Here is a 24,153-nt window from a genome sequence, read left to right on the forward strand (position 1 = left end):
ACAAATGATGCGGTATCGGTTCGTTTTTTATTCTCAATGGATTCCTTTAGCCGCGATGTTCCCTAACTCGTCTTCTTCGTCCCACGTCATGCTGTAATCGGAGAAATCACCTTTCGCGTCTGCCTCGTCTTTCGACTCGAACACTTGACCGGCGTTATCGAAATACCTCCAACTATCGTTCAACACGTGCGACATCCTTCTCTCTTTCGCCTCTAAATACTTCTCCGAAAACAAATTCGCTTTCGTCACGCACGGAATTCTCGACGTCACGTTTACCCCTTCCTTTTCTAATTCGTTAATCTTTCTCGGGTTATTCGTCATCAGCGCCACGCTCTTGATGTTCAAATCATCCACAATATTCCTGACCGCGCTGTACTCCCGTATATCGTCCGGTAATCCCAACTTTCTATTCGCGTCCACGGTATCGGCGCCGCTCTCTTGCACTTTATACGCCGCAATCTTATTCGCCAATCCAATCCCTCTCCCTTCCTGCTCTAAGTAAATCACCACCCCTAACTCGTTATCCCGTATGTATTCCAACGCCATATCTAACTGTTGTTTGCAATCGCACTTTAACGACCCTAAAACTTCGCTCGTAAAGCACGCGTCGTGTACTCTCACCGGCACGTTTTCCAAGCCTTCCACGTTCCCGTAAATCATGCACGTGGGTTCGGTAATCACGTGCGTTTTCGGCCCGCGATGGCGGTAGCCTCGCAAGCGGTAAAAGCCTTTATCCGTCGGCAGTTTTGTTTCGGCGATGAATTGCGTTTGTGACTCCGCCACCCAGTAAGATTGCGGGATGAATTCATCGTTCGTTGTTCCCGATTGCGATGATGATGATGAGGATGCGGAGTCAGCAGAGAGGGATGACGACGGGGAAATCGTAACATCTCTTCTTCTCCGTCTTTGTCTTCTTTGTCTGAGTCGTGTTCCTCTCGCGAGCAGTTTTCGTCCTCCTCCTCCGTTGTTGTTGTTCATAACAACGGTATTGTTATGAGAAGAAGAAGCGATCGAGGCCGTGCGGGCCAGAGCAGCAGCAGTCGTCATCTTTGTATGAAGACGAAGCGGCTGCGTAGTTTGGATAACACTTGGGTTTAGGGTTACTTTAACAAAAACTTGAATTTTTTATAAATGTATTACTAAACCCTAAGCCAGATACACTCAAAACGATATTCGATTAAGAACGCGAATGAGCAAACGATCACAGGTTCGACCCCTGTAATCAGCATTAATAGCATTGCTGATTTGGCCAAGTGGTAAGGCATTTGTTTTGTACACTCTTTTTTTTACTCTAAACTACTACTATTACTACTACTATAGCTACTATACTACAGCACAGGATAAAGTCAGAGTATATCATCATCATTTTCAACGATTTCAAACCTCGGCGCGTCTCCGGTTTGTATTACGTCCACGCGAAATCCGGTCTCTTTCAGTTGGAGTTCAAACGATTCGACGTTTGCCTTGGCGAACAAAAGCGCGTCTTTGAGCAACGGCATAACGCTATTTTGTTGTTGTTGTTTCATCGTCATCATCAGTTTGGAGACAACCAAAGACGCGCTCAAAACGTCTCGCACGCCCGCATCGTTGGTGAGCATGCACGCGACGATGATATCATCATCAGTATTATTGTTATCTTCTTTCGTCGTCCTCGTTAGGTCTCGAACGACGTTGGCGACAAAGTTTTCGTTCGCGAAAACATTCTCTCTCACTCTTTCAAACGCCTCCCAATCGTTGCCGGAAACGACGTCCGGCGCGACTCCTAATTTACACGCTTTTAAGTACTTTTCCTCTTTGCTCCACCAGACCCCTTCGACGTCGCTGACTTCTTCGACGGACAAAACGTTTTTACCGTTCGATTCCACAAACGTTTTGGCTTGAATCAACGCGCGTTTACGACTCAACGTCTCAAAATTCAAGCTTTTCGCCGCCATGTAGCAACAAAACGAGTGCGCGAAGAGCATGGAACCGTACGTGGCTACGCCCACCGTCACGCCTTTCATCTCTTGGCCTAAACTGTTCGTCGCAAAATCCAACTCTAACCCGTTCGTGACGGCTCTGAAAAGCGCGATGCCAACCGGCAACGCGGCGATTTGTAACCATCGTCCTTGTACTTCTAATTTCGTCCGTATATCTCCGGCGTTTTCGTTTCGAGAGAAATGCGTCATGAACGTCCCGTTGATGAGCGACGATCTCCCCGTCAACGCGGCACTTCTCACAAACGTCGCGGTTCCTGCAATCAACAAAAAATGCGACGGAAACAGCGGCGTCAACAACTCCATCGCCCGAGACACGTCTTCCAATGAATTCGCCGTCGACCAAAAGAATTTTGGATTCTCGTCAAACTTTTTCGTATTCAGCGCCCCCAACGCTAACGTCGCTAAACCGCCGGTCCCGTCTTTCAACACCCACTTCGCCGCCCCTGCCACGGGTGCCGCCGCGTTCGCTTGATTCACGTCCATCCCGACTGCAACCAATAACGACTGCGCCGAGAGCACTTCCAAAACGTCGCGAAAAAATAACGAAAGCATTTGCCATTTCAGCCAAGGCAAATAGTCTCTCGAAACCGTGTTCGGGAACCCGTCCGGAAGGAATATTCGCTTAAACTGCGCTCGAAACTGCGACGTAAACGACGAGGAAGAAGAAGAAGAAGAAGAACTGTTATCGATGTTCTCATCGTCATTATTCAAACTCGGTTGTCGTTTCGCCATTTTCACTTTTCTCGTCGTCGTCGTCGTCGCAGGTGTTGTTGTTGTTTCCGCCTCGTTAAAAACTTTCCTCATCTCTTCTTCTTCTTCTTCTGATGAGAAGAACGCGGGGACGTATTCATCGTTCCTCGCGTTCCCGCTGAAATCCACCTCTCTTATTTTCTTTATTTTCTTTGTTTTCTTCTTCTTCGGCTGTTCTCTCGTCGGAGGCGGAGGAGGAGACTTTGTCGTTTCTTTTCCCATTCGTACAATCCGACTTTGATGTCGTCGTCTGCGATGCACAAAATCATCATCATCATCTCGAAGACGACGTAATAAACGACGACTGAATCGACAAAACGAAGACGAAGAGGAGTGCGACGACGATAAAAAAGAATTCGTCGTAAAAGACATCTCTTTTTCCTCTCTCGATTTCTTCTATTCTTCTATTCTCTCTTATTAAAAGTAGTAGTGCATCTCACAGAGAGAGGAGAAACTTTTTTTTTTGCGCTCAATTAATTTATCACGTGTCGTTGTTTTTCGTCTGTCGTTTTTGCAAAAAAAAAAAATTGTGATTCGTCCTCGGAATGCGTTCAAGTCTCTCTCTTGACAAAAAAATATTTTACGATTTTGGATAAACCATCACACAACATCACCTCTACGAGCTCTCTCGTTTATACACTACTCCGCAGAGAGAGAGAGACGAGACAAACGAAGATATAAGAAAACTGAGCGTAAGTGAGAGAGATCGAGAGAACAAAGACAGAGAGACGCAGAGAGGGTTACAAAAAATGTCATCCTCGTCTTTGCGTGCAGCGCTGATGACACCAACAACGTCGTCGTCGTCGTTTCATCTTTTTAATCTGCGTCATCAAAAAGATTATTATTATTCGAAGAGAAGCGCGCGTTGTTTTAGGAGCAGCAGTAGTCGTAGTCGTAGCGTGATAAAGAAGACAACAAAGATGATTAAAGTGTTTTCGAGCAGCAGCGATAGCAGTTCTTCTCGGGGAGAAGATGGAGGAGAAAAGAAAGCGGAAGATATCCCTCCGGAAGATTACGCCATCGTGGTGGAACTTTTGGATTGCGAAACGGGTGACGAGATTCAAGAAAAAGCAGATTTGATGGCAAAGAACGGGTTAATCACAGCCGGGGTGGTGGAAGCGGCGAGAGTTATACTAGACGGGAACATTCAGCAAGGCCAAGACGAGGAGATTATTTTGATTTTACGAGCGATATACGACGTGCTTTTGAAAGAGTTGCAAAAAATTCGAGCGCCGTACGCGAAGAAGGTGCTCGAATTCGCGCAGGAAGTCATGGGGATGTTCACGGCGGAGGATTTGGAATGCAACAATGAAATGGCGTTATCGAAAGTGAGGTTGGTGTTGCAAGAGGAATTCGATAAGGACGAAGAGATTGGCGTGACAAGAGAAGCGTTGGAGAAATATCTAGGCGACGTGTTGCCGGTGATGGACATGCAAGACGACCGATTGAAAGAACAGCTCGCCGCGTGCGAGGATCCGAAAGTACAAGTCCAAATGGTTGCGCAGATGATGCAACGGACGAAAGAGAGAATGCAAATCGACCATTTAAGAGAAGTTGCGAGAACATTTAGAAGCGAATGATGAGAATAGAAAAGAAGAGTTTTTCGCGTTTTGTATTTGATATTCACAAAAAAAATGTTTGACCACCTTAAATTTATGTTTATTCGCGATGATGAAATTTGAGAAAGAATGAGATGCGCGTCTCGCGATGAACTCGCTGTTGTGTTTTTATTATTAACCTCTGAGACCTGAAAAGCCCGGTTGCGCGAACGCGACGTGGTGCGCGGTACCACTTTGAAACAGAGGATCTTGCGCGACGATGTTGTTGATGCCACCGAGTGAGCTCACACCGAGACCACCAACGCCGAAACGATTGAGGCCGCCGATGCCGCCACCGAAGCCGATACCGCCGCCCAAACCTTGGAGCAATTTTCTCGCCGGCGTTTGTTTTTGGTCTTCTTCGGGCGTCGGCGGCAATCTCACGAGCGCGATGTGTAACAGCAACGGTGGTTCTTTGCTTCCCTCGCTGTCGTCGTCGCCTTCCAAAGAAGTCTCGTTCCCTCGAATCTCTTGCAACGAGACCAGATTCGGCGTTCCGATGAATACGATTTCTCCGTCCTCGTTCGTATCGCCTTCGGCGATTAATTCGCAAAAGTGCGACGTTTCCGCCACGTCGATATCCGCTCTCCCGCAAGTGTACTCGTCGTAATCGTACGCTCCGCCCATCATCGGAGACCCCATGCACTTCTCCGGGTGCGCAAAACCACACACGACTGCCCCGTACGAGGCGTTCGGCGTCAACTGTTCGCTCACCGCGACGAACTTCATCGAGTAGTTATTCTCGGACGTGGGCAAAGTCGTCGCCACGAAACTCTCGGTGACGACTCTCAACCCATCCGCCTCGACGTCCGCGAACGTTTGCACGTCAAACGCGTCCGCATCGGTTACGTTCAACTCCTCTTGAATCTCTCCTGCCAAGAAAGTCGCTCTTTCCAAGTCATCCGCAGACGGGAACGTCTCCCGCAAAGCTTTTCGTATCGCGTCGTTGTTCACTCCCAAAACAACTTCTTCATCTTCTTCCATCTCTCGTCGTTGTTGTTCTTCATCTCGTTGCTGCTGTCCCGAGACGAGGACGACAAAGAAACAGAGGAGCAGCAAACAACGAGGCGCGAAAGAAAGAAAACCTCCACGCCTTCTGCTTACTCCTCCCATGATGCAAACGACGACGATAAAGACGACGAGGAAGAAGACAATCTGTTTTTGCTTTGTGCGTCTCGCGCAGTGTGTGTGGTGGGTTTACTTTTGCGCGCGCGGTGTATAAGTGGGTGTACTTTTATGTATCTTGGGAACAGTTGTTAGATACAAAATAATGTGGATGATCAGAGATTTGGTCAAATTCTTTTTCTCGGTTTTTTAAAAAAAGACGTTACTATGAACTCGATTTTGGCGAATAATCGAGATAACGGGGAGAAAAAAGAAGTCGTTAGATGCGCAAACCAAATCGACTTGGCGCGGATGCGTTTTGTCCGCGAATATCCGCTCTCCCCGATCCTTGGCCTATGATCGTCTCAATCTTTGACTCGACCTGAGTCCCGCTCGCGGCGAACCCGGTCCCTCCTCTTTGCAAATGAATCACGTCCTTCTTCGGATCTACTTTCTTCCCTTCGTACGCGCCTTCTTTCTTAATCACCAGATCGTACGCCTCTTTCGAAATCGCGTCGCCGGTTGGTTTTAAAATAACAATCGGCGTGCTATTCGTAAACGTCTTCATGGTCACCGGACAAATGAAAACGGATTCGTCGTCCGTCGCTTTCGTCCACTTCACTTTCGTCAAGTCTTTCGCTCTTAACTTCTTCCCAGTTTGAGGACATTTCGTGTATAAACTATTCTTCTTCGCGCTAATTCCGCTACTACTACTTTCCGCGACGTTCTCCTTCGTCCTCACCGTGTTCGTCCAGAACTCGTTCAAACTCTCCGCGCGTTCCTTATCGAACTTTGACCCAAACTCGGATCTTTTTGCGATTTGTTTTCCATCTCCATCGTCGAAGACGTCGTCCATCTCTTGGTACTTCCCTCCGCCGTGATTTTGCGCGTGAAACTTCTTAATCTCTTTCGCTTTCGCGTGCTCTTCCTTTTCCTTTTCCTCCTCGCTTCTTTGCATCTTCAAACGCTCCACACTCAGTTTCATCTTTTCGATCGATTTCTTCTGTTCGATTAAGTTCCTCACTATAAACTCTCGCTCGTATAAAACGCCTTCGTCGGTCGCGTACGGGTCTGCGCACACGTGTAATCCCAAGGCGCAACAGTTGAAATCTTTCACGGTGTCTTTCCCTAAGCGTTCTTTGATGGTGCCAAAACCTAACGCTTTGCGTTCGGCGTAGTTGAGGTTTTCCGAACCCATGTTCCCGGCATTTTTGGAGTGTTTTCTCCCCGAACCGCGAGGCATATTTAGAGTGTTTATGTGAGAGTAGTGGTGTGCTAAAACGCGCGCGAATGTGTTCGATGGAATGAAGAATTTCATCTAAAGCGTTTGCTTTTCCCCACAACAAAGAGTACTACAAACAAACAATAAACATGGCCGTCATCATCGACGACGACGAACGAGAAGACAAAGACGACGTAGAAGAATCGATGGACCACCCAACGACAGGAAATCGCCAATTGGAAGAGTTAGCGCACCACTTAGAGGAGACGAAAATCGAGATGCAGAGAAAAGGGGAGACCTTCGTTCCCATGCGCTCGAGCAACAACAACAACGCAAACGAGATTGGTTTAGACGCGTTGGCACCGTCGCTGGCGAAACCAGTGTCCGCATCTAGAGAGATGTTTGAACGCGCGAAAGAGACGCTCGTTTTGAGCGGGAAAACGAAGATTACGACCGTGTGTTTCAGCAACAAAAGCGGCGTGGTGGGGGTACGCGCGGAAGGGAAAATCGAAGCGAACGAGCGCATTTTTGAACACTCGTGGAGAGAACAACGCGCGCCGTTCGGCGGGATGTGCATGGTTGCGATTGAAAAGTTAAAGTTTGAATACAACGTGAAAGAGGTGTATTTGGAATTGTTAAAGGAGCGGTTTTATAGCGACGGGCGGAAGCAAGCGGTGCCGACGAGCGCGCAGACGTTTCTGAAGTTGGCGCCGGAACAGTTCGTGAGAGGAGGAGAAGAGGATTTGGCGAACGCGAAGTACGATTGCATCTCGGATACGTATTACGCGTTGAGAGATATTCAACCGGGGGAGGAAATTTTAATCGCGAAGAAAGACGCGCTCGCCGCGAAACCGGGATCCGTGGCGATTACGTGCGATTCCGAGTCCGTGGAGAACGAACTGTTGAGTTGGCTGGTGGAAGAGGAGTGCGCGCCGTTGCGTTTGCAGCCGTCGCAAATTCACGATGTGGGCGTTTTTCTCGCCGCCGATTATTCGAAGCCAATCGAAATACCGGTGTCGCAACTGAGCGAGTTGTTGCAAGGTCACTTTCGAATGGCGCAGTGCCCGCACGGATGGTTAACGAAGGAAGCTCCCAAGAAAAGTAAGAATGGTAGTGGCGATTTGGATGAAGCGATGCGAAATAGAATCAGAGAACGCTTTGGGTTTACCACGGCAAATCAGACGTTTCCATTGCAAGGTGGGTTTCATCGCGTCACGTTTGCGCAGTTTCTGAATCACGACGGCGATGACGCAAACGTCGCGAGAGATAGGAAGAAACCAGTCGCGACGTACAAATTTACGAATAATCGAAAGGTTGGCAAAAAAGGCGACGAGATTACCATCGACTACCGCGTGGATTCGCCTACAGAAGACGCTCGCGATTTACCCGCGAATAAAGTGTATTACAAATGGGCGATTGAAAAGAAAGGCGGCCCGTGGGATGAGATTGGTAAAGGAGCGAAGGAACGGAAAGGCGCGGTGGATTATTCCAAATGGGACAACATCGATACGGATTCAGATTAGCAATATAGCAGTAGTAGTACCTGGAAGTAGAAGTAAAATCAGTTGTAATAGTAGCAGTAGTAGCAGCAGCAGCAGCAGCGGTGCAATCACGTCAACGCTTATCGACGAAATCGTTAATTTCACCAGCCACGAAATCTAACTCTACCGGTTTTAAGCCGCGTCCAAACTTATACGACTTCGCGCCAACTTCCATGGAAATGATTGAATTTGGAATCCCGTTGGTGATGCTCTCGACGATGACCTCCGCGCCGGAAACGTCCTCAATACTCCCCGAATCATTCACGTATTCTTTTTTACCGATCGTCCTCGTGACGATGTTAAAGTCGGTATCCGTCAAGGAAATTTCCGCAGATTCAAAGGTTTCGTCGATGAAGCTCTTCCCCATTTGACCGCCTGCGAGCCAGAACGGGATGGAAAATAACGCGAAGAACGCTCCGCCAGATGCCAAGGCACCAACCGTCCACGTGGCTACGAACGCGTTCCACGCTATCGCAAAGCCCCCTGACATGGCGCTATTCCCGGTGAACCCCGCGGGAGGGATTAAAATTGCCAGTTCTTTCGTGTCTTCGTTTCGATACACTTGCACTTTCGTGTTTGCCGGTTTCTTCCTTCGATTCGGTCGTTTCGATTCTAGTTCCGAGGATATCGTCGTGCTAAACCCCGGAGCGCCGAAGGTTGTTCGACCGTAATACGGATCGTACGGGTCGTAATATTGTCCTCTGTTGTCGTAGTACCCGTCGTCTTCCTGGTAGTACTCGTCGTCGTAATACCTATCTTGTTGTCTGCTAGTGCTACCGTTTCTAGTGCTATTATTCTTCATCTCTTCTCTTCTTTGCGCGCCTCTTTCTAACAACTCTAACGCCTCCTTGGCGTTTCGAAACCTGTCCTCCGGCAACGGTTCTAATAGAATATCGAGACACCTTTCGATGTCTCGATCGTCGATAGTCACTCTCCCTCTGAATGCAATTTTTAATCTCTCGCTCGGGAACGCGCTCGGCGGGCACCCGCTCATGGCAAACAAAATCGTCGACCCAACTCCGTATTGATCACTCTTCTTTCCTACTCTTCCTTGTAACTGTTCAGGCGCGGCATACCCAAACGTCCCGACCGAAGTACCGACTCTCGTCATCTCCATTCCGCCGGACACGGCGCTCTCCGCGACCGCACCAAAATCCACCAAACTTATCGTCTCGTTCTCCATATCTACGATGACGTTATTCGGCGTAATATCTCTGTGCCACACCGGCGGCCTGAGCGTCTCTAAATACGATACCGTTTCTAACAGTTGTACCAACATCTTCTTCACGAACGGCTCGGATGGGCGCCACGTTCCGCTTTCCACCAACTCCGTCAACGATTTGCCTTTCGCCACTTTTTGCACCAACACAAACTCCAAATCTCCACTCTTCGTCCCTTTCTCAATCTCAAAGTGCTCCACGTATTTCGGTATCGTCTCATAATCGATGGATTGTAAAACTTTCGATTCGCGCTCGAACGAATCTAACGCTTTCCAAGGCGACGCGTCATTATTCGCGCCTCCGCCAGCACTCATTTTCTTCAAACTTTCCCAAGGTAAAACTTTCAAAGCCACCTCTTCTCTAACGTTTCCCACCAAGTGCTCGCACAACAACGTTTCCCCGTACGAACCGGTCCCGAGTAAGTCTTTCACCACGTACTCTTCTTTGATAACATCGCCCGTTTGGTAATACGTGCCAACTCCTCCTCCTCCGGTGCTCGTCCTCAAAAGATTACTTCCCGGGGAAAAAGAAGAAGTCTCCTCGTTTACGTCGTCATCCTTTGCGGCCGCTTTCGTTGCGCCTCGTGGTGGTCTCCCTGAAGAAGTACCTTTACGACGAGAATACGGGAGCGACAAAAACGGATGCTTGGAAAGCAAAAGTCTTTGAGTCATACTCGTACGCATTGGTGTCTTCTTGTAAATTATTCGTGGATAAAGTTATGACGCAAGTTGATTACACAAGTGACGTAAAAAGACTTTGCGAAGAGCGGATGATGTACATGTACATGTATATATTTAATTACAAAACGCGTCGTCGCAAAATTACACAACAATCCAACGCCCCCTTCTTCGCCTTCTATTATCTGGCACTAAACCCGGGGCCAACACCAAAGTCGTCCGAATTACTCTCGTACTCTTTCGCGCACTCGGCGTATCTGCCGCCTCTCAACATTTGAAAATTGTGTTCTCGCTCCATGATATTGGGGACGTTCCCGGTTGGGACGCCGGTGGTTAAAGAAGTCCCCGCGTCGTCGACTAAAACAAACCTCGAAAAGTCCCCCAATTCCCCTGGAACCCAAACGAGTTTCCACGCGATTTTAGACTGGAATTGCACGTGCGCGACGTCGTGCGGAGGTTCTTGATTGGCGCCGAGCGAACACGTGCACCACGTCCCGCCGGGCCCGGCGTCGGGTAAACTCGCCGCTCGAATCCCCTCGCCCAGTTGATTTCCAACCGCTATGCCTCTCACCGACCCGTCGTGTTCGTTATCCGCCGTTTGCATCAACATTGTCGTCGCGTCCACGTGGTTGAAATCGTTAAAGCAGTGGCCCGTGTTGCCCTTTCCCGGTGCCACGTTCGTGAGGTCTCTCAACCCGGCCGCCCATAAGAGCTTTGGGCGAACAATCGCCTCCCAATCTTGGGAGAGTTCATTCGAAGTGAGTGACTTCGCTCGGTTTTTGCACGTCTCCAATCGTTCATCCGCCGTCCCCGGGTACTCGCTGTCACCCATGATGGAAAACTCCGATATCGACGACGACTTCACGCTCGACGGAAACGCACTGCACAGGAATAAGAAGGAAAAGGATTTGCGCAAGAAGGAAGATCTCTTGGCAGTACTCGTAATAATGGTGCGAGTCGCGATGCGTTTAGATGATGATGATGATGATGATGTCGTCGTTCTCGTGGCAATTGTTCTCGCCCCCGCAAACATTATACGCGTGTGTTTAGCGCGTTTACTTTCCGGGAGAAGTGACGTCTGCAAAGTCTCCATTATCTCCCCTAATAACACACGAACACAACGCCGGAACAGAAGACATACGAATACAAAAATGTTGTTTTCTCTTCCCTCATTCATGAACCGAAAACCGTTCCGGAGATTTCTGATACTCTTCCTCGTTTTCGTCTTGAATTCCGTTCAGCGGGAGGATGTTTTATATGCAGAAGTTGGATTTTCTGCGACACCGACAACAACGGAATGTTTCTTTGGTGTTGCATCACCTCAACAAATCATCATCATCGAACAACGCGACGACGAATCATCATCATCCGCAGGTGGAGCAAGAACAACAGCATCAAAAGCACGAGGAAGAGGAGAAGAGGTTGTTGGAAGGGAACCCTTTGGCGGACGGGTGAGCTGTTGTTGTTGTTGTTGGCCAACGAAATCCCCTAACGAAGGAGCATGTTAGAGAGAAAAAAATAAGCGGATTCCTCATTTTCCGCTTAGCGCGCGCGTTCACGTATACACACAACGCGAGCGAGAAAACGAACGAAATGGCCGCGGATCGTCCGGAGGAGACCAACGAGGACGCGAATTCTAATACTTGCGATCACGAGGCGTTGTTGTTGAGAACAACAAGGCTTCCGGAGTGTCCTTCGGAGGAGCGAGAAGAGGAAACAGCAGCGGCGCTGAATAAAAAACAACAACCAAAGAAGCAAATTTTAACGCATGTTTTGCCAAAGACTTTGGTGGAAAAGACTTTACCTATTCTGCGCCTGTCTGGATTGACGCAATTTATCGTCGGTTCCGGAGCGGTCGGGTTAGCGGTTGGTCTCGTCGTCGGTGGGTGCATTAAAGACGTGGTGGATTCGTTCACGTCGGCGTTTATATCGCCGTTGATTGCGTTAATCGGAGGGAAAAGAGAGATTGAGGATTTGTACTTCTCAACCGGGGGGACTCGATTTGAGTACGGCGCGTTCCTCGGCGTCATGTTGGAGACGTTTTGTACGTTGTTTTTCGTGTATTATTTGATCGTGGTACCGATGAACGCGTTGACGAGCTTTAAGTACGGGCCTTTGGTGAAGTGCGACGAGTGCGCGTCTTGGATTAAAGAGAGCGCGAAAAAGTGCCCGCAATGTTGTTCGTATTTGGACGAGAGACGCAAACAGAATTTGGCGAATTCCGCGAAAGAAGAATCGAGACCTCCTCGGATGCGTCACTCGCGAAGTTTGAGCGACGAATTGATGCGATGGTAAAGAAAAGAGGAAGAAGAAGTTTTAATGCGATACGAGTACCTTTGAGTTAACATATAATACGTTATTCGCGTGTATATTCTTCGTGTTTGTTGCCACCGCTGCTGCCGCTAAGTAGTATTTACCTGTCTATTTCTGCCCGCGCTTGCGCTTCCTCTCTCTCTCGCAATCGAGCTTGGGCCAGTTCTTTCCGCTCTCGCTCTCTTCTACCTCCTCTAATTCCGCCTCCTTTTCTCTTGAATCGCTTTGGCGAGGAAGTAGTCTTTGTTTTATCGTCAATTTGCTGTAAAGGCGTGGACGGCGACTGAGGTTGCGACGACATCGATCTATCCTCGGACGCTCCAGCGCCTTCCTCGAACGCCGTCGCGTGCGACGACATATTTTCTGATTTACGCTTCGGGAACTTTCGCGACGCGTCTCTCGTCGCGTTTCTTCTCTTGTCTCTTCTTCCACCTTCGATATCTTCTCTTCTTCTGTTAGCGTTGTTGTGGTTAGTGTTGTGTTGGATGCTTACTTTCGAGAAACTTTGTTCCGCCTCTCTGAGCTCGCGCGAGGAAACCCCTAATAATCCAACCTCCTCCTTCATCCCTTCTTCTTTTTCTTCATCGCCTTCCTCTTCGTCTTCGTCTTCTTTGGATGACGTCTCGGAGGATTCTGAAAGTTCTGTCGGTGCCATGGCCATGATGATATCCATGACATCTCGCGCGCGTTCGATTGCGTCCATCTCTTCTCTCGTTACTTTTGCGCTCTGTTGTTGGTTGTGGTGGTGATGGTGATGCTCTCCTCCCGACGAAACGACGGCGTTTGTTGCGACCACCGCGCCGCTGGATGATCCCATATTCAGCATACGTTCGAAAAAATTACCCTCGTCTCTGGATGACGTGCTCATCCTTTCCACGGACGAGCCGTCACCTTGCTGTTGCTTTACCAACACCAAATCCGCACCAGACGTTGCCTTTCTTTCCTTCTTCCGCAAGAACAGTTTCGCCGCTTTCGTGTTCATCGCGATGCAAGCGCCGTGTTGCATAACGTCGCGCCTTTGACACACCACCGCTCGTCCAGCGATAACGACTGCGTCCAAATCTTCACCAGTTAACGGTCGCGATCCAGGGGCGCCCGTGTACGACGATATGTGTTTTGCAATGCATGCGTCTCGTTGAATCACTCTCGCGTGCTCGATTTCCACCGACGACGCGTCTTTTACGTCAAATAGTCTCGCAAAGTACAGTAACGATACCAATCTCTTCAAATCTTCGGAATCGTATTTCTTACCATCTCTTTTCATCCTCGCGGCGGCGGCTACAATCGACGCCGAAGGCGGCGTCGGCGGTAAAGGCGGCGACAACATCACCCCTTCCTCCGTCCTCCCAAACTTCAACGGCAAACGCGGCGGCGACTTTGGCGATGCGCTGCTTGCCATCACCGGGGATCTCCCCGTCTTCTCCTCTCCACCTCCTCCTCCAACAACGACACCGCCGCCGCCGCCGTCGTCGTTGTCCTTCATCCTCTTTTCTTCCATCGCATTTGCCACGGAGACTGCTATCTCTCTCTCCATCGCGTCTAAAAGCCTCGGTCCGATGTGTTCCAGCTCTTGTAAAGCGCCTTCGTACATGACGCGTTTGCGAACGAAGGATTCCTGTTGTCGTTTGTTTAAAGCGTTGTTTATAAAGAGGTAAGAGTAAAACGTTTCATCATCACGATCAGTCGAATTCAAAAAAAAAAAAAAAAAAAAAAAAATTCTCGCTTTTCGTACCTGCGCCTCCGTCAACTGACTCCCGCTCGCGCGCGCGACGGATGCAATCTTCTCCATTTCTCTCAGAGAGGATTTATAGTGTCTTCTCCTTTGTTTCAAGATGAGTTCGGTGGTTTCTGGTTGGATGAATGCATCGAGATGATGATGATGATGATGCGCTTCGTCGCTTTCGTCGTCTGAATCGTAAACCTCGTGGTTTCGATGCGTCGTCGCATTCGAAATGGAAGACGATCGAGGAGGTCGTCCTCCTCCTCTTCCTCTTCCTCCTCCGAAACCACCAAAACCAGACGACCCGCCGCCGCGAGATCCACGAGATCCACCACTTCGGGGACCGCTGCTTCGCATGATGAATGTGGTTTTAGAAGAAGATGTAATACCGAGACAAACGCGCGCGAATGTTTTTTTTTAATGAGGAATTCTCTCATCTCGCATGTGATTGACTTTCGTTTTTTGTGCTTTTTTTTTTGACCTCCAAGATGAATAAAAGCATGATGGAGCTTATTAGATTTTTTATACTACGTAGTGTTGTTATAAAACGGCGCGGCAATACCGTCGTGTATTTCAATTTTATCATCGGTATCTCTCTCCTCCTCTCTCTCTCTCTCTATAGAAGAGAGTGTATTCAATCTATTTGCATGCTACTCGCCGCGGCGGCTTGTTGTCTTCTCGAACGAAGCGAGGCTGGGCCGCCGCCGCCGGTACCTTCCCCTCCTCTTCGCGAAGCGCCCGGTATCGTAGGTATGCGGTGCTCGAAGCGTTCCATTAATCCGACACCACCAAAAAACTTCTCGTCTATACCACCAATGTGGCCGATTCCACCATTAGAGGAGGAATCGATGTCCTCTTTCTTATACGCCGCGTTAAACCTTCTCGCGAAACTTTCCGTATCCGCGCACGCCTTGGTCAATTTGGTTAACGTTTCAATCAAAGCCGCGTCGCTCTTCTCGCGAGTGGCTTTATCTGTGTTTGGAAGTTGGGTATCTTTTTGCGCGCATATGGCGTTTAAGCGACGCAAAATTTCAAATCTCAACGCGTCGTCTTCCTCCTCATTCTCGCCGGCTACTTCCTTCTCTAAAAACTCCAACATCGTCCCGATTCGATCTCTCAAAGCTTTTACGCTGACTCTCTGCTCCGTCAAATACGCCAACACTCTCGACTCTTTCGTTTCCAACTCTGTCTTTTCCGTCGCTTTGGACGCGTGGTCTGACGCGACTCTTTCCGCCGAGCTCGCGTCAATCCCGTACGCGATAGGTTTGAACGTTTCGTCCGTCTCTTCATAACGGTACAATTTCGCCGGTAACGCCGCGCGCTTTTTTTCAGCGTTTGTTTCGTCCTCCTCGTTCTCTTTCCCACGTCCGTCTCCTCCGCGCACGACTACTTTCGCGTTTACGGTCAACAAAACCATCGGACAATCTATCACCTCTTTCACGCACTCTCCTATTTGTTCGTGCACTCTTCGCTGAAACGTCTTCTTCTCTTCTTCGTCTTTTTCGTTCTCCTCCTCCTCGAAAACCGAGCAGAAATACCACCCGACGACTTCTAAATCTTGAAACGTTTGTTTGTAATTGTTTCGCATTCTTTGGAGGAATTCCGCGTCGACGACGTAGTCTTTGTCTTTGTCTTCTTCTTTGCCGTAGTACTCAATCTCGAAACAGTTCGTGATTGAAACACAAAACTCTTCCCCAGCGCCTGTTGTTGCTGTTGCGCTCTTCTTTTCCTCTAACGCGTCTCCTCCTCTTCCTTGTCCTCCTTCTTCACCACCACCTCTGTGCCCTAAGAGTAAACCCGCCGCGCCGAGCGCGTTTTTCTTCCTCGTCTTTTCATCGTCAGTCTTCTCTCTCGTCGTTCGTTTGTGATGGTCCGTGCAAGAGAGCAACACCGTCGGGTGGACTTTGAACGAGGACAAAAGTAACGATTCAGACGACGATGCGTTTTCTGCGGTAGGAGTAGTAGTTGTAGTAGTAGTTCTGCTTCTCGTCGTCATCTTTCTTTGCGAACGCGTCGAAGAACTTCTCTTAAACAAGAGCGCGTTTATATGATGATGATGATGATGATGATGAGAAGTCCAAACTTTTCTTTTGTAGCTCTCTCTTGCGTAAAAACGGCTTAATTTCTTCTCTGCGAAAAAAAACAACTTCAGATCTAAAAAATACGAGATATGAATAACGTGCAAACAGCAATCGCGGCAATCCGCAACATGACGAACGATGAGATCAACCAAGTCATGGAAGCAATCAAAATGCAACGCACATTCAACGCTCAAAAGGTTACTCAACAACTCACAGTGGGCGACACGGTAAGTTTTGACGCGAAGACGCGAGGGGTGATCACTGGCACGGTCACAAAAATCAACCCTAAGACGGTCCAAGTCCGTGCGCATCGGACTTGGACGTTATGGAAGGTCGCCGCCAGCGTGCTCACAATACGAGAGAAAAACCCGTTCATCGGCTGTGTGGATGATGACGGTACGAAGAAGAAACCACGATTGGAGGAGGACTAAAGAGAGGAGAGAGAGCGAGAAAAACAGAGAGAGAAAAACAGCATCCCCTACTTATTTTACATTTTCACCAAAAAATCGCACCGTTTTCTTCTCTGTTTTTTCTGTCTTTTCTGCGCTTCGAATTCTCCATACATTTCTTAGAAAACCCATCATCGTGTATCGCGCGCAAAGAAACGCAATTCAGAAGAAGAACTACAGAAGAGATCTGCTTGATCTCGAGGCGTAAAATCATCTCATGTCGGCGGCAGAAACTCCAGGAGAAATCGAGGCTTCGAACGACGGAGGAGGAGGAGGAGGAGGAGGCGCGATAAAAACGACGACGAGTGCGGGTGGTGGTTTCGAAGCCAATCACGAGCGAGCGCATCATCATCATGAGAAAAGCAACGACAACGTCGAGAGTGCAGACGACGATGACGACGAAGACGACGACGACGACGACGACGAGTCGTCGTACACCGAAGAGACGCCGCGCTCGACGGATTCTCGTCGCAGTCATCATCACCGGAACAACAACAACAACAACAACACGAATAACAGAAGAACGACCAGCAACAACAACTACCACCATCATCAACAACGCTCGCACTCATCGAACACGAGTAATAACAGCACGCAACACCACCAGTACAACCACCAACACCAACAATTTCAACATCAACAACAACAACAACCGATATTCTTCGCGGAATCGAGGCACGAGTTCGCGGAAGTTACGAGAGACGTTTACGAGAATCGAGAATCGGTGAGGCGGATGAAGATGAGAGCTTTACGACGCGCGAGGAAAGAAGCGATGGAGAATTATTTGATGCGGTTGAGCGACGATACTTCGTCGTCTTTTTTGAAGAAAAAGAATACTGCTTTTGGGGTTGTTGGCGGGGGCGCCGCTTTCGCGAAAAATCAGCAGAGACGAAGCGTCGGGCAAGAGAATCAGCAACAACAACTGCTACGACAACAGGAACAAATGGCCGCGCAACAGAAATACGGAGAGATGTTGTTAAACGGAGAGCGGTCGAATTACTTGCAAAAGTTAACCATCGAGGATGATTTTAGCTACGACGGCGAGGAGGACGAGTTGGATTTCGGAGGAGGCGAAGGAGGAAGCGAAGACGAGGGCGGATTGACGATGACCTCGACTTCGACGATTTATGCGAATTTTTTGGAAGATGATTTTGAAGCGGCGTTGAGGAGTGCGAGGGAACGAAGACAACAGCAACAGCAGCAAGCGGAAACGAGTAGTAGTCGTGAAGCGATGCCTTCGCTTTTGAATAGTAGTAGAGATAACAGTAACGGCGATCTTAGAACGGCGACGCCGCCGAATTTAGGTAATGGGACAATGTCGACTAATTATAACAGTAACATCGTCTCGACGTGGAGGATGAAGGATCGCATGAAGACGACATCAGTCGCATTGGTGCTTTGCTTGAACATTGGAGTTGATCCTCCAGACTGTTTGAAAGTATCGCCGTGCGCGCGAGCGCAGTGTTGGATCAACCCGTTAGCGACGCCGCCGCAAAAGGCGCTCGACGCCATCGGGAAAGCTTTGCAAGCGCAATACGAACGATGGCAACCTCGGGCGAAATATAGATTGCAGCTCGATCCAACCGTAGAAGACGTGAAAAAATTGTGTCTCTCGTGTCGAAGAAGTGCAAAGAACGAGAGAGTTTTGTTCCACTATAACGGCCACGGCGTCCCTCGCCCGACGCAAAACGGCGAAGTGTGGGTGTTCAATAAAAATTACACGCAATACATTCCGCTCTCTTTGTACGACGTGCAACAGTGGACGGGAGCGCCGGCAATTTATTTATTCGATTGTTCGAGCGCAGGTACAATCGTCAAGTCGTTTTTATGGATCAACGAAGAACGAAAACGGCGGCGGATGGAAGAAGAGAAGAGTAAAATGCAACAGGAACGACGCTCGGCTTCCGGGGAAAACCTAGCAGCGGTGAGCGAAAACTACGACGGCACCATGGATGACTTGACAAACACCAATAAAGATAACAACAGCAATTACGGTCACAACGAAAAGAATACCAACGACATCAATAATAGAGAAAACATCGAGACTGAAGGGAGAGTGCGAAGCGCGAAGCCGTCTGGCGCGTTCAACGCTTCTAACTTCCCACCGTTGCCGACGCGTCCGCCGACGCCGGCTCCACCAATTAGAGAGGAACGTATCGTTCTTGCCGCTTGCTCGGAAGATGAAAGCTTACCACAAAGTGTAGAGCTTCCCGCGGATGTTTTCACGGCGTGTTTGACGACACCAATTAAAATCGCGTTGCAATGGTTCGTGAGTCGGTCTGTTTTGAAAGGCGAAAGCGGCGTGAGCGAAGATATCATCGATAAAATTCCAGGCTTACAAAATAATAGGAAAACACCACTGGGTGAACTCAACTGGATTTTTACAGCGATTACGGATACAATTGCGTGGAACGTGTTGCCTCGTCCGCTCTTTCAGCAACTCTTTCGACAGGATTTATTGCTGGCAAGTTTGTTCCGCAACTTCTTATTGGCGGAGCGAATAATGCGCGCGAACGATTGTACTCCAGTTTCCATTCCTGAGTTGCCACCAACGCACCAGCATCCGATGTGGCTTGCCTGGGATATGGCGGTTGAGAATTGTTTGCTCCAAATTCCCGATTTGATTGAGGCGGAGAAGAGAATGGCAGCTTCGCAAAGCGCCTCCGCCGGGACGAACGGCGCGCAACAACAAGATCCCTCCCAGCAAGCCTTTCCAAACTTTACGCCCAGTTCGTTCTTTTCGGAGCAGCTCACAGCCTTCGAAGTGTGGCTTGAACGCGGTGATAATTCCAAAGATCCACCTGAACAACTTCCGATTGTTTTGCAAGTTTTGCTTTCGCAATCTCACCGTCTTCGGGCGCTCGTTTTGTTAGGTCGATTTCTCGACATGGGTCCCTGGGCGGTCGATCTTGCGTTATCCGTCGGTATTTTTCCGTACGTCTTGAAGCTTCTGCAAACGACTGCGCCTGATTTGCGACAGATTTTGGTATTCATTTGGACCAAGATTCTTGCGTTTGATCGCAGTTGTCAAGTCGATTTGGTCAAAGATTCCGGACACACGTATTTCATTCGATTTCTCGACGCGCCAAACATTCCAGCCGAGGAAAGAGCAATGGCGGCGTTCGTCTTAGCATCCGTTTGCGACAATCACCCGAAAGGCCAGAGCGCGTGCTTAAAAGGTAGTCTTGTCGATGTTGTGCTCGCGCATATCTCGAGAGCGTGCGATCCTCGAGGTACGAGAGAGGCGACGAGTCCGTTACTCGCAAAATGGTTGTGTTTGTGTCTTGCAAAATTGTGTGAAGATAACGTCGAGGCAAGGCGAATTGCGTTTAGAGCTGGCGCTGTAAAAGTACTATCGAATGCATTTTCGCATCAGAGTCCGGACGCGCGATCGGCGGCTGCGTACGCGCTCGGTGTGATGATTGATGTCCCGGAAGAAAGAGAAGCAAAGGAAAAGAGACGAAAAGAAATGGAAGATTTGAAAATGGCATCCATGGGGTTTCCACAAACGCAACATCAGCAAGGCGGTAGCAACGATAGCATGTTGCGGCCGTCTTCGAGGGGTTCTAGAGTGCAATCGAGATCGTTATCGAGAGTCGAGAAGATTGAATCAGAAGCCGAGTTGCTCGGAAGAAAGCTAAGCGGCATCGCGGGCGAGGGCTCCGACGAAGGTAAGCAACATCACGGGCACTCGGGATCTACCGGGGTAGGCATTGGCAGTGTCGAACAACAAAACGGTGAAAGCGTGTACGATGGCACAGGAGTAATCTCGGCGAATGACGTGGATGAAGAACAACAGAGACGACACGAAGAACACGAACGCGAACTTGGGTTGCGCCGACAACAACACAGCGACGAGCGCGAGGCTATCGGAGCGATACTTTCGAAACTTTCTTCGGATTCGTGCACGAGTACTAGGTGTGAAATGGCTATTGCGATTGGACGATTTGCGAGAGGACATTCAGAGACTTTCCAAGCAACTGCGCAAAAATGGAGGAAACGCCGCGAATCGAAGCAACAGGAGAGACGATTATTGAGAGGCGGTTCGGTTGGAAACAGCGGTGGTAATATCGTCGGCCTCGACAATGAATTAATGAGCGTTTCAGCGCGACCGATGGGAAACTCTGCAGCAGCAGGTTTGCAAAAACCGTCTGCACGTCATCAGAGGCGATATTCTGCGGTTGATGATCACAGAGATCTCAAAGCGGCAACACCTATCGAAATGCAGCGAACAAAAGGTGCGGCACAGGAAAGACATCGAAGTTTAAGTAATTTAGGAGGTTTTGCGGAGAGATACTCGTTTTCGTCAGGTGGCGGATCGCACGATGGGGTTACACACTTTCCACACATGCGACGAGTTGCGGAAAGTGATTCAGACGATCCGGATGATTCATCTTCTACATCGAACTCTGACGTTGAAGAATCGGAAGACGACGACGACGTATTTGAATCGAACGTCGTTCTGCGGGACAAAGAAGATAATAATAATGCACAAGGAAGCGATAATGATGACGACGATGATGATGATGATAACGATGAGGAGGAGGACGAGCTCGACGGAAACCATCCGGATTCTCAGAAGGGGAGCAGCGGCGATACTCTCACGGACGAGCAGCCTATGCACCCACGAAAACGTTTTCCACACCGAAGCAATTCGTCATCGTTTTTGACGAAAAATCTGTACGACCAACGAGACGAGGAGATAACCAGTCACGCGGTTTTGGTTGCATTGGCTGATTTAGCCGTCGATCCTTCACCACGAGTCGCGAGTTGCGGGCAATCCGCGCTCTTGTGCTCAAAATTGCATTCGAAACACCCGATCTCTTTAGCGGCGACTCGAGCGGAGACGTTTGGTGCAAAACCTGGGAGGCAAGCGAGAATTCAACGCGAGCGAATGCGAAAACGCGAAGATTTACAGAGGAAGACGCATGAACTCCTTTTTGGTAGCAAATTTGGCCCGAACAGCGGTGGAATTAGTAAAGATAGCAAGGGTCGCATTGTAGAAGCCTCTAAAAGTCTGAAGCGCGCAGATTCTTGGTCAAGTCGTTTGTTTGAAAGGGGTCGAAAATTGCTCGGTTCATCGCCGCAAGGTTCGCACGGCTCTCTCGATATTCATAACATCGATAATAAAAGCGACGATGGCAGTGGGAACAAAGTCTCCTCGAGGTCCCCCGAGTACAACATGTTGCAGCGAACGACATCAGAGCGAGCCGCCGGCGACCCGCGAAGCCTTGGACGACTCTCCATCACGTCTCGAAGCTCTATTTCAATCAATACGACGGTTCAAGCGTTTTCTGGCGGCGATAGACCTGAAAATTCGCCGCCGGCGCCGAGTGTTTTGGCTCGATCATCGGTGATGTTGCAATCACCGCCGCAATCGCCCCTCAGGCGCGTCGCCAGTTCTCTGTTCAACTCTTTCAAATCCTCTGGATCGAATCCAGACATCGCTCGGGGAGACTCCGAAACACTTGCGAGAAGTGTGAGCGGCAGAGTTGCTCGTATGTCTTTGAACGACGAAGAGATGCATATCAGCAGTTCTCCCAGATCGAGAAGATCTTTGTCAATGATCGGAGGTCACAGCGATAGCAGCGACAAGCTCATGCTCGCGAGACAAGACTCGAACGATTCAGCAAACGAGAACAAGCAAAACAACCCGAAGGCTCCGACTTCAAGTAATGACGATTTATTCAACTTAGCCGAAGACGAAGCGTCGCTCCAGGGACGACCGGCGAAACCTCCACTTTCTAGACTGTTCGAGGCTTCGCGAGAGCATTTTTCGAAATCGCTGTTGGAACCAGAGGAAGATAATACGACAGATTTCGACGACGACGATCGAGATTCGGAGGATAGCGACAGCGACCAAGGAACTTTTAGCGATGCCGATCGAGATTCGTACGACGATGATTACAGCGATGGAGGGTCATCAGTTGAGGAGGAGTACATGTACGCGTACGGAAGCTCTTTTGCGCAGGCGAGACGAGACGCGAACGCCACTTTCAACGCTTTCAATGGCAACAACAACAATGCCGGAGCAAAGAACAACGAGGAATTTTTCGACGGCGATTACGTGGACACATCGAGCGAAAAATACTATAACATTGATAATTACTTCTATGAAGGTGCGACGCTCTCGCAACGTCAACAACGTCAAGAAATTATTCTCGAACCGTTTCGTCGCCGCAAGCGTCGACAAACTGCATCGGACAGAAGTTATCGAGGTAAAGAACGCGCCACGCAAAATTTGGTTGATTTTACGAACGTCATAGCGTCCCATGAAAATGTTCAGAACTCAAGACACAACGCGCCAACTGCTGTTGTGATGCATCCTTTGTTACCTCACATTGCATCTTCGGGCGGAAAAGGATTGATACGTGTCTTTGATTACGCTTCGAAAACGATTACGAATGCCTTTGATGCTCAACTCCCGACGAGATCGGCGACCCAAATATCACTCGTAAATCAGCTCGATGATGCCATGTTGCTTTGCGCCGGCTCGGATGGAAGCGTCAAGTTATGGCGAGACTACTTTCGAAGAGGTGAAGAGACTCTGGTTGCCGCTTGGCGAACGCTAAAGTCTCGCCCGAGAGCGTACAAAACTCACGGAACGTACAATGCGGAAGATACGGCCGATTGGCGACATCACCATTCGAGTCACCATCCAAAGAATTCGAAAACGAATGCCGTTGTTCTTTGGCAGCAAGCTGCGGGATGTCTTTATTCAGCCGGAAATACGCTCCCAAACCCTATTTTGAACGTTTGGGACGCGTCGCGTGAGTTATGTCTGGAGTCTCTGGTTACGCCATCGGCGGCGACTTCGTTAGCCGCCGAAGGCGCACTTTTAATGGTTGGTGCAAACGATGGGAGCGTATTATCTTACGATTTACGAACTCCTGCTCGCTTGTTGAGCGCTATTAAAACGCACGGAGACTCTGTAGTTTCTATTTTGCTCCAACCTGGAAGCGTTGGGAATCTAGTCGCCACCGGGTCCTCCAGCGGTGACGTGCACTTTTGTGATTTGCGCAACGCTGCGAAGCCGTTCTTCATGGTGAACGTATCTGGAAAACCAGTCGCGAGACAGGATTATGACGAAGGGACGACGTTGGATGGGAACGCGATTGATTCTGTTGTTGGGGGAGTCAGCGGTGCAGCAAAGACGAATCAGCCGTCGCCTTTGGGTGGAGGAGGTGGTCGACACAGCTCTCAATTGCCGGCAAAGAAGAGATTGCTCACTACGCTCATCTCCACGCCAGTGGCTCCATGCATCGTAGGCGGTACCACAAAAGACGCCATTAAAATTTGGGATGTCGAAGGGAACGAAATTGGTGAAGTTTTGTACACGAATAAGACCACGAAAGCGCGCCTCGGTGCCATCTCTGCCATGGCGTTTCATCCAAACCAAATGTGCTATACGGCCGGTGACATTCGGGGCGCGACGACTGTCTTTGGTATGTCGGAAGATGTGCTCTAAATTTAGCAAAAACTTGAGATTTCTAATATTA

At 49.2% G+C, this 24,153-nt stretch overlaps 13 protein-coding genes across 13 annotated transcripts; 5 read left to right on the top strand and 8 right to left on the bottom strand.

The window, feature by feature from the left end:
• Nucleotides 1-33: 33 nt before the first annotated feature.
• On the bottom strand, nt 34-1,047 carry Bathy05g00830 (GTP cyclohydrolase II; the record flags this gene model as incomplete). Its single annotated transcript, XM_007513075.1, has 1 exon — nt 34-1,047. The coding sequence occupies one exon, from the start codon at nt 1,045-1,047 to the stop codon at nt 34-36; it is 1,014 nt and encodes a 337-aa protein (XP_007513137.1).
• A 299-nt stretch (nt 1,048-1,346) lies between these two features.
• Nucleotides 1,347-2,711, bottom strand: Bathy05g00840 (predicted protein; the record flags this gene model as incomplete). The annotated part of the gene is made up of 1 exon (XM_007512999.1): nt 1,347-2,711. The coding sequence occupies one exon, from the start codon at nt 2,709-2,711 to the stop codon at nt 1,347-1,349; it is 1,365 nt and encodes a 454-aa protein (XP_007513061.1).
• Nucleotides 2,712-3,649: 938 nt separating this feature from the next.
• Nucleotides 3,650-4,309, top strand: Bathy05g00850 (predicted protein; the record flags this gene model as incomplete). Its single annotated transcript, XM_007513254.1, has 1 exon — nt 3,650-4,309. The coding sequence occupies one exon, from the start codon at nt 3,650-3,652 to the stop codon at nt 4,307-4,309; it is 660 nt and encodes a 219-aa protein (XP_007513316.1).
• A 153-nt stretch (nt 4,310-4,462) lies between these two features.
• On the bottom strand, nt 4,463-5,440 carry Bathy05g00860 (unknown protein; the record flags this gene model as incomplete). The annotated part of the gene is made up of 1 exon (XM_007513191.1): nt 4,463-5,440. One exon carries the CDS (start codon nt 5,438-5,440, stop codon nt 4,463-4,465), a length of 978 nt encoding a protein of 325 aa, XP_007513253.1.
• A 271-nt stretch (nt 5,441-5,711) lies between these two features.
• Nucleotides 5,712-6,674, bottom strand: Bathy05g00870 (predicted protein; the record flags this gene model as incomplete). The annotated part of the gene is made up of 1 exon (XM_007513024.1): nt 5,712-6,674. The coding sequence occupies one exon, from the start codon at nt 6,672-6,674 to the stop codon at nt 5,712-5,714; it is 963 nt and encodes a 320-aa protein (XP_007513086.1).
• Nucleotides 6,675-6,802: 128 nt separating this feature from the next.
• Bathy05g00880 (predicted protein) lies at nt 6,803-8,176 on the top strand (the record flags this gene model as incomplete). The annotated part of the gene is made up of 1 exon (XM_007513313.1): nt 6,803-8,176. One exon carries the CDS (start codon nt 6,803-6,805, stop codon nt 8,174-8,176), a length of 1,374 nt encoding a protein of 457 aa, XP_007513375.1.
• A 91-nt stretch (nt 8,177-8,267) lies between these two features.
• On the bottom strand, nt 8,268-10,085 carry Bathy05g00890 (serine/threonine protein kinase; the record flags this gene model as incomplete). The annotated part of the gene is made up of 1 exon (XM_007513264.1): nt 8,268-10,085. One exon carries the CDS (start codon nt 10,083-10,085, stop codon nt 8,268-8,270), a length of 1,818 nt encoding a protein of 605 aa, XP_007513326.1.
• A 187-nt stretch (nt 10,086-10,272) lies between these two features.
• Bathy05g00900 (predicted protein) lies at nt 10,273-11,184 on the bottom strand (the record flags this gene model as incomplete). Its single annotated transcript, XM_007513177.1, has 1 exon — nt 10,273-11,184. One exon carries the CDS (start codon nt 11,182-11,184, stop codon nt 10,273-10,275), a length of 912 nt encoding a protein of 303 aa, XP_007513239.1.
• A 500-nt stretch (nt 11,185-11,684) lies between these two features.
• Nucleotides 11,685-12,386, top strand: Bathy05g00910 (large conductance mechanosensitive channel protein; the record flags this gene model as incomplete). Its single annotated transcript, XM_007513241.1, has 1 exon — nt 11,685-12,386. The coding sequence occupies one exon, from the start codon at nt 11,685-11,687 to the stop codon at nt 12,384-12,386; it is 702 nt and encodes a 233-aa protein (XP_007513303.1).
• A 118-nt stretch (nt 12,387-12,504) lies between these two features.
• Bathy05g00920 (unknown protein) lies at nt 12,505-14,193 on the bottom strand (the record flags this gene model as incomplete). The annotated part of the gene is made up of 1 exon (XM_007512801.1): nt 12,505-14,193. The coding sequence occupies one exon, from the start codon at nt 14,191-14,193 to the stop codon at nt 12,505-12,507; it is 1,689 nt and encodes a 562-aa protein (XP_007512863.1).
• A 565-nt stretch (nt 14,194-14,758) lies between these two features.
• On the bottom strand, nt 14,759-16,120 carry Bathy05g00930 (unknown protein; the record flags this gene model as incomplete). Its single annotated transcript, XM_007512929.1, has 1 exon — nt 14,759-16,120. One exon carries the CDS (start codon nt 16,118-16,120, stop codon nt 14,759-14,761), a length of 1,362 nt encoding a protein of 453 aa, XP_007512991.1.
• A 174-nt stretch (nt 16,121-16,294) lies between these two features.
• On the top strand, nt 16,295-16,636 carry Bathy05g00940 (unknown protein; the record flags this gene model as incomplete). Its single annotated transcript, XM_007513144.1, has 1 exon — nt 16,295-16,636. The coding sequence occupies one exon, from the start codon at nt 16,295-16,297 to the stop codon at nt 16,634-16,636; it is 342 nt and encodes a 113-aa protein (XP_007513206.1).
• Nucleotides 16,637-16,871: 235 nt separating this feature from the next.
• On the top strand, nt 16,872-24,122 carry Bathy05g00950 (predicted protein; the record flags this gene model as incomplete). Its single annotated transcript, XM_007512988.1, has 1 exon — nt 16,872-24,122. One exon carries the CDS (start codon nt 16,872-16,874, stop codon nt 24,120-24,122), a length of 7,251 nt encoding a protein of 2,416 aa, XP_007513050.1.
• Between the last annotated feature and the right edge of the window lie 31 nt (nt 24,123-24,153).

This window comes from Bathycoccus prasinos (assembly GCF_002220235.1).
Source record: "Bathycoccus prasinos genomic : chromosome_5".
In the NCBI taxonomy this organism is placed as follows: Eukaryota; Viridiplantae; Chlorophyta; class Mamiellophyceae; order Mamiellales; family Bathycoccaceae; genus Bathycoccus; species Bathycoccus prasinos.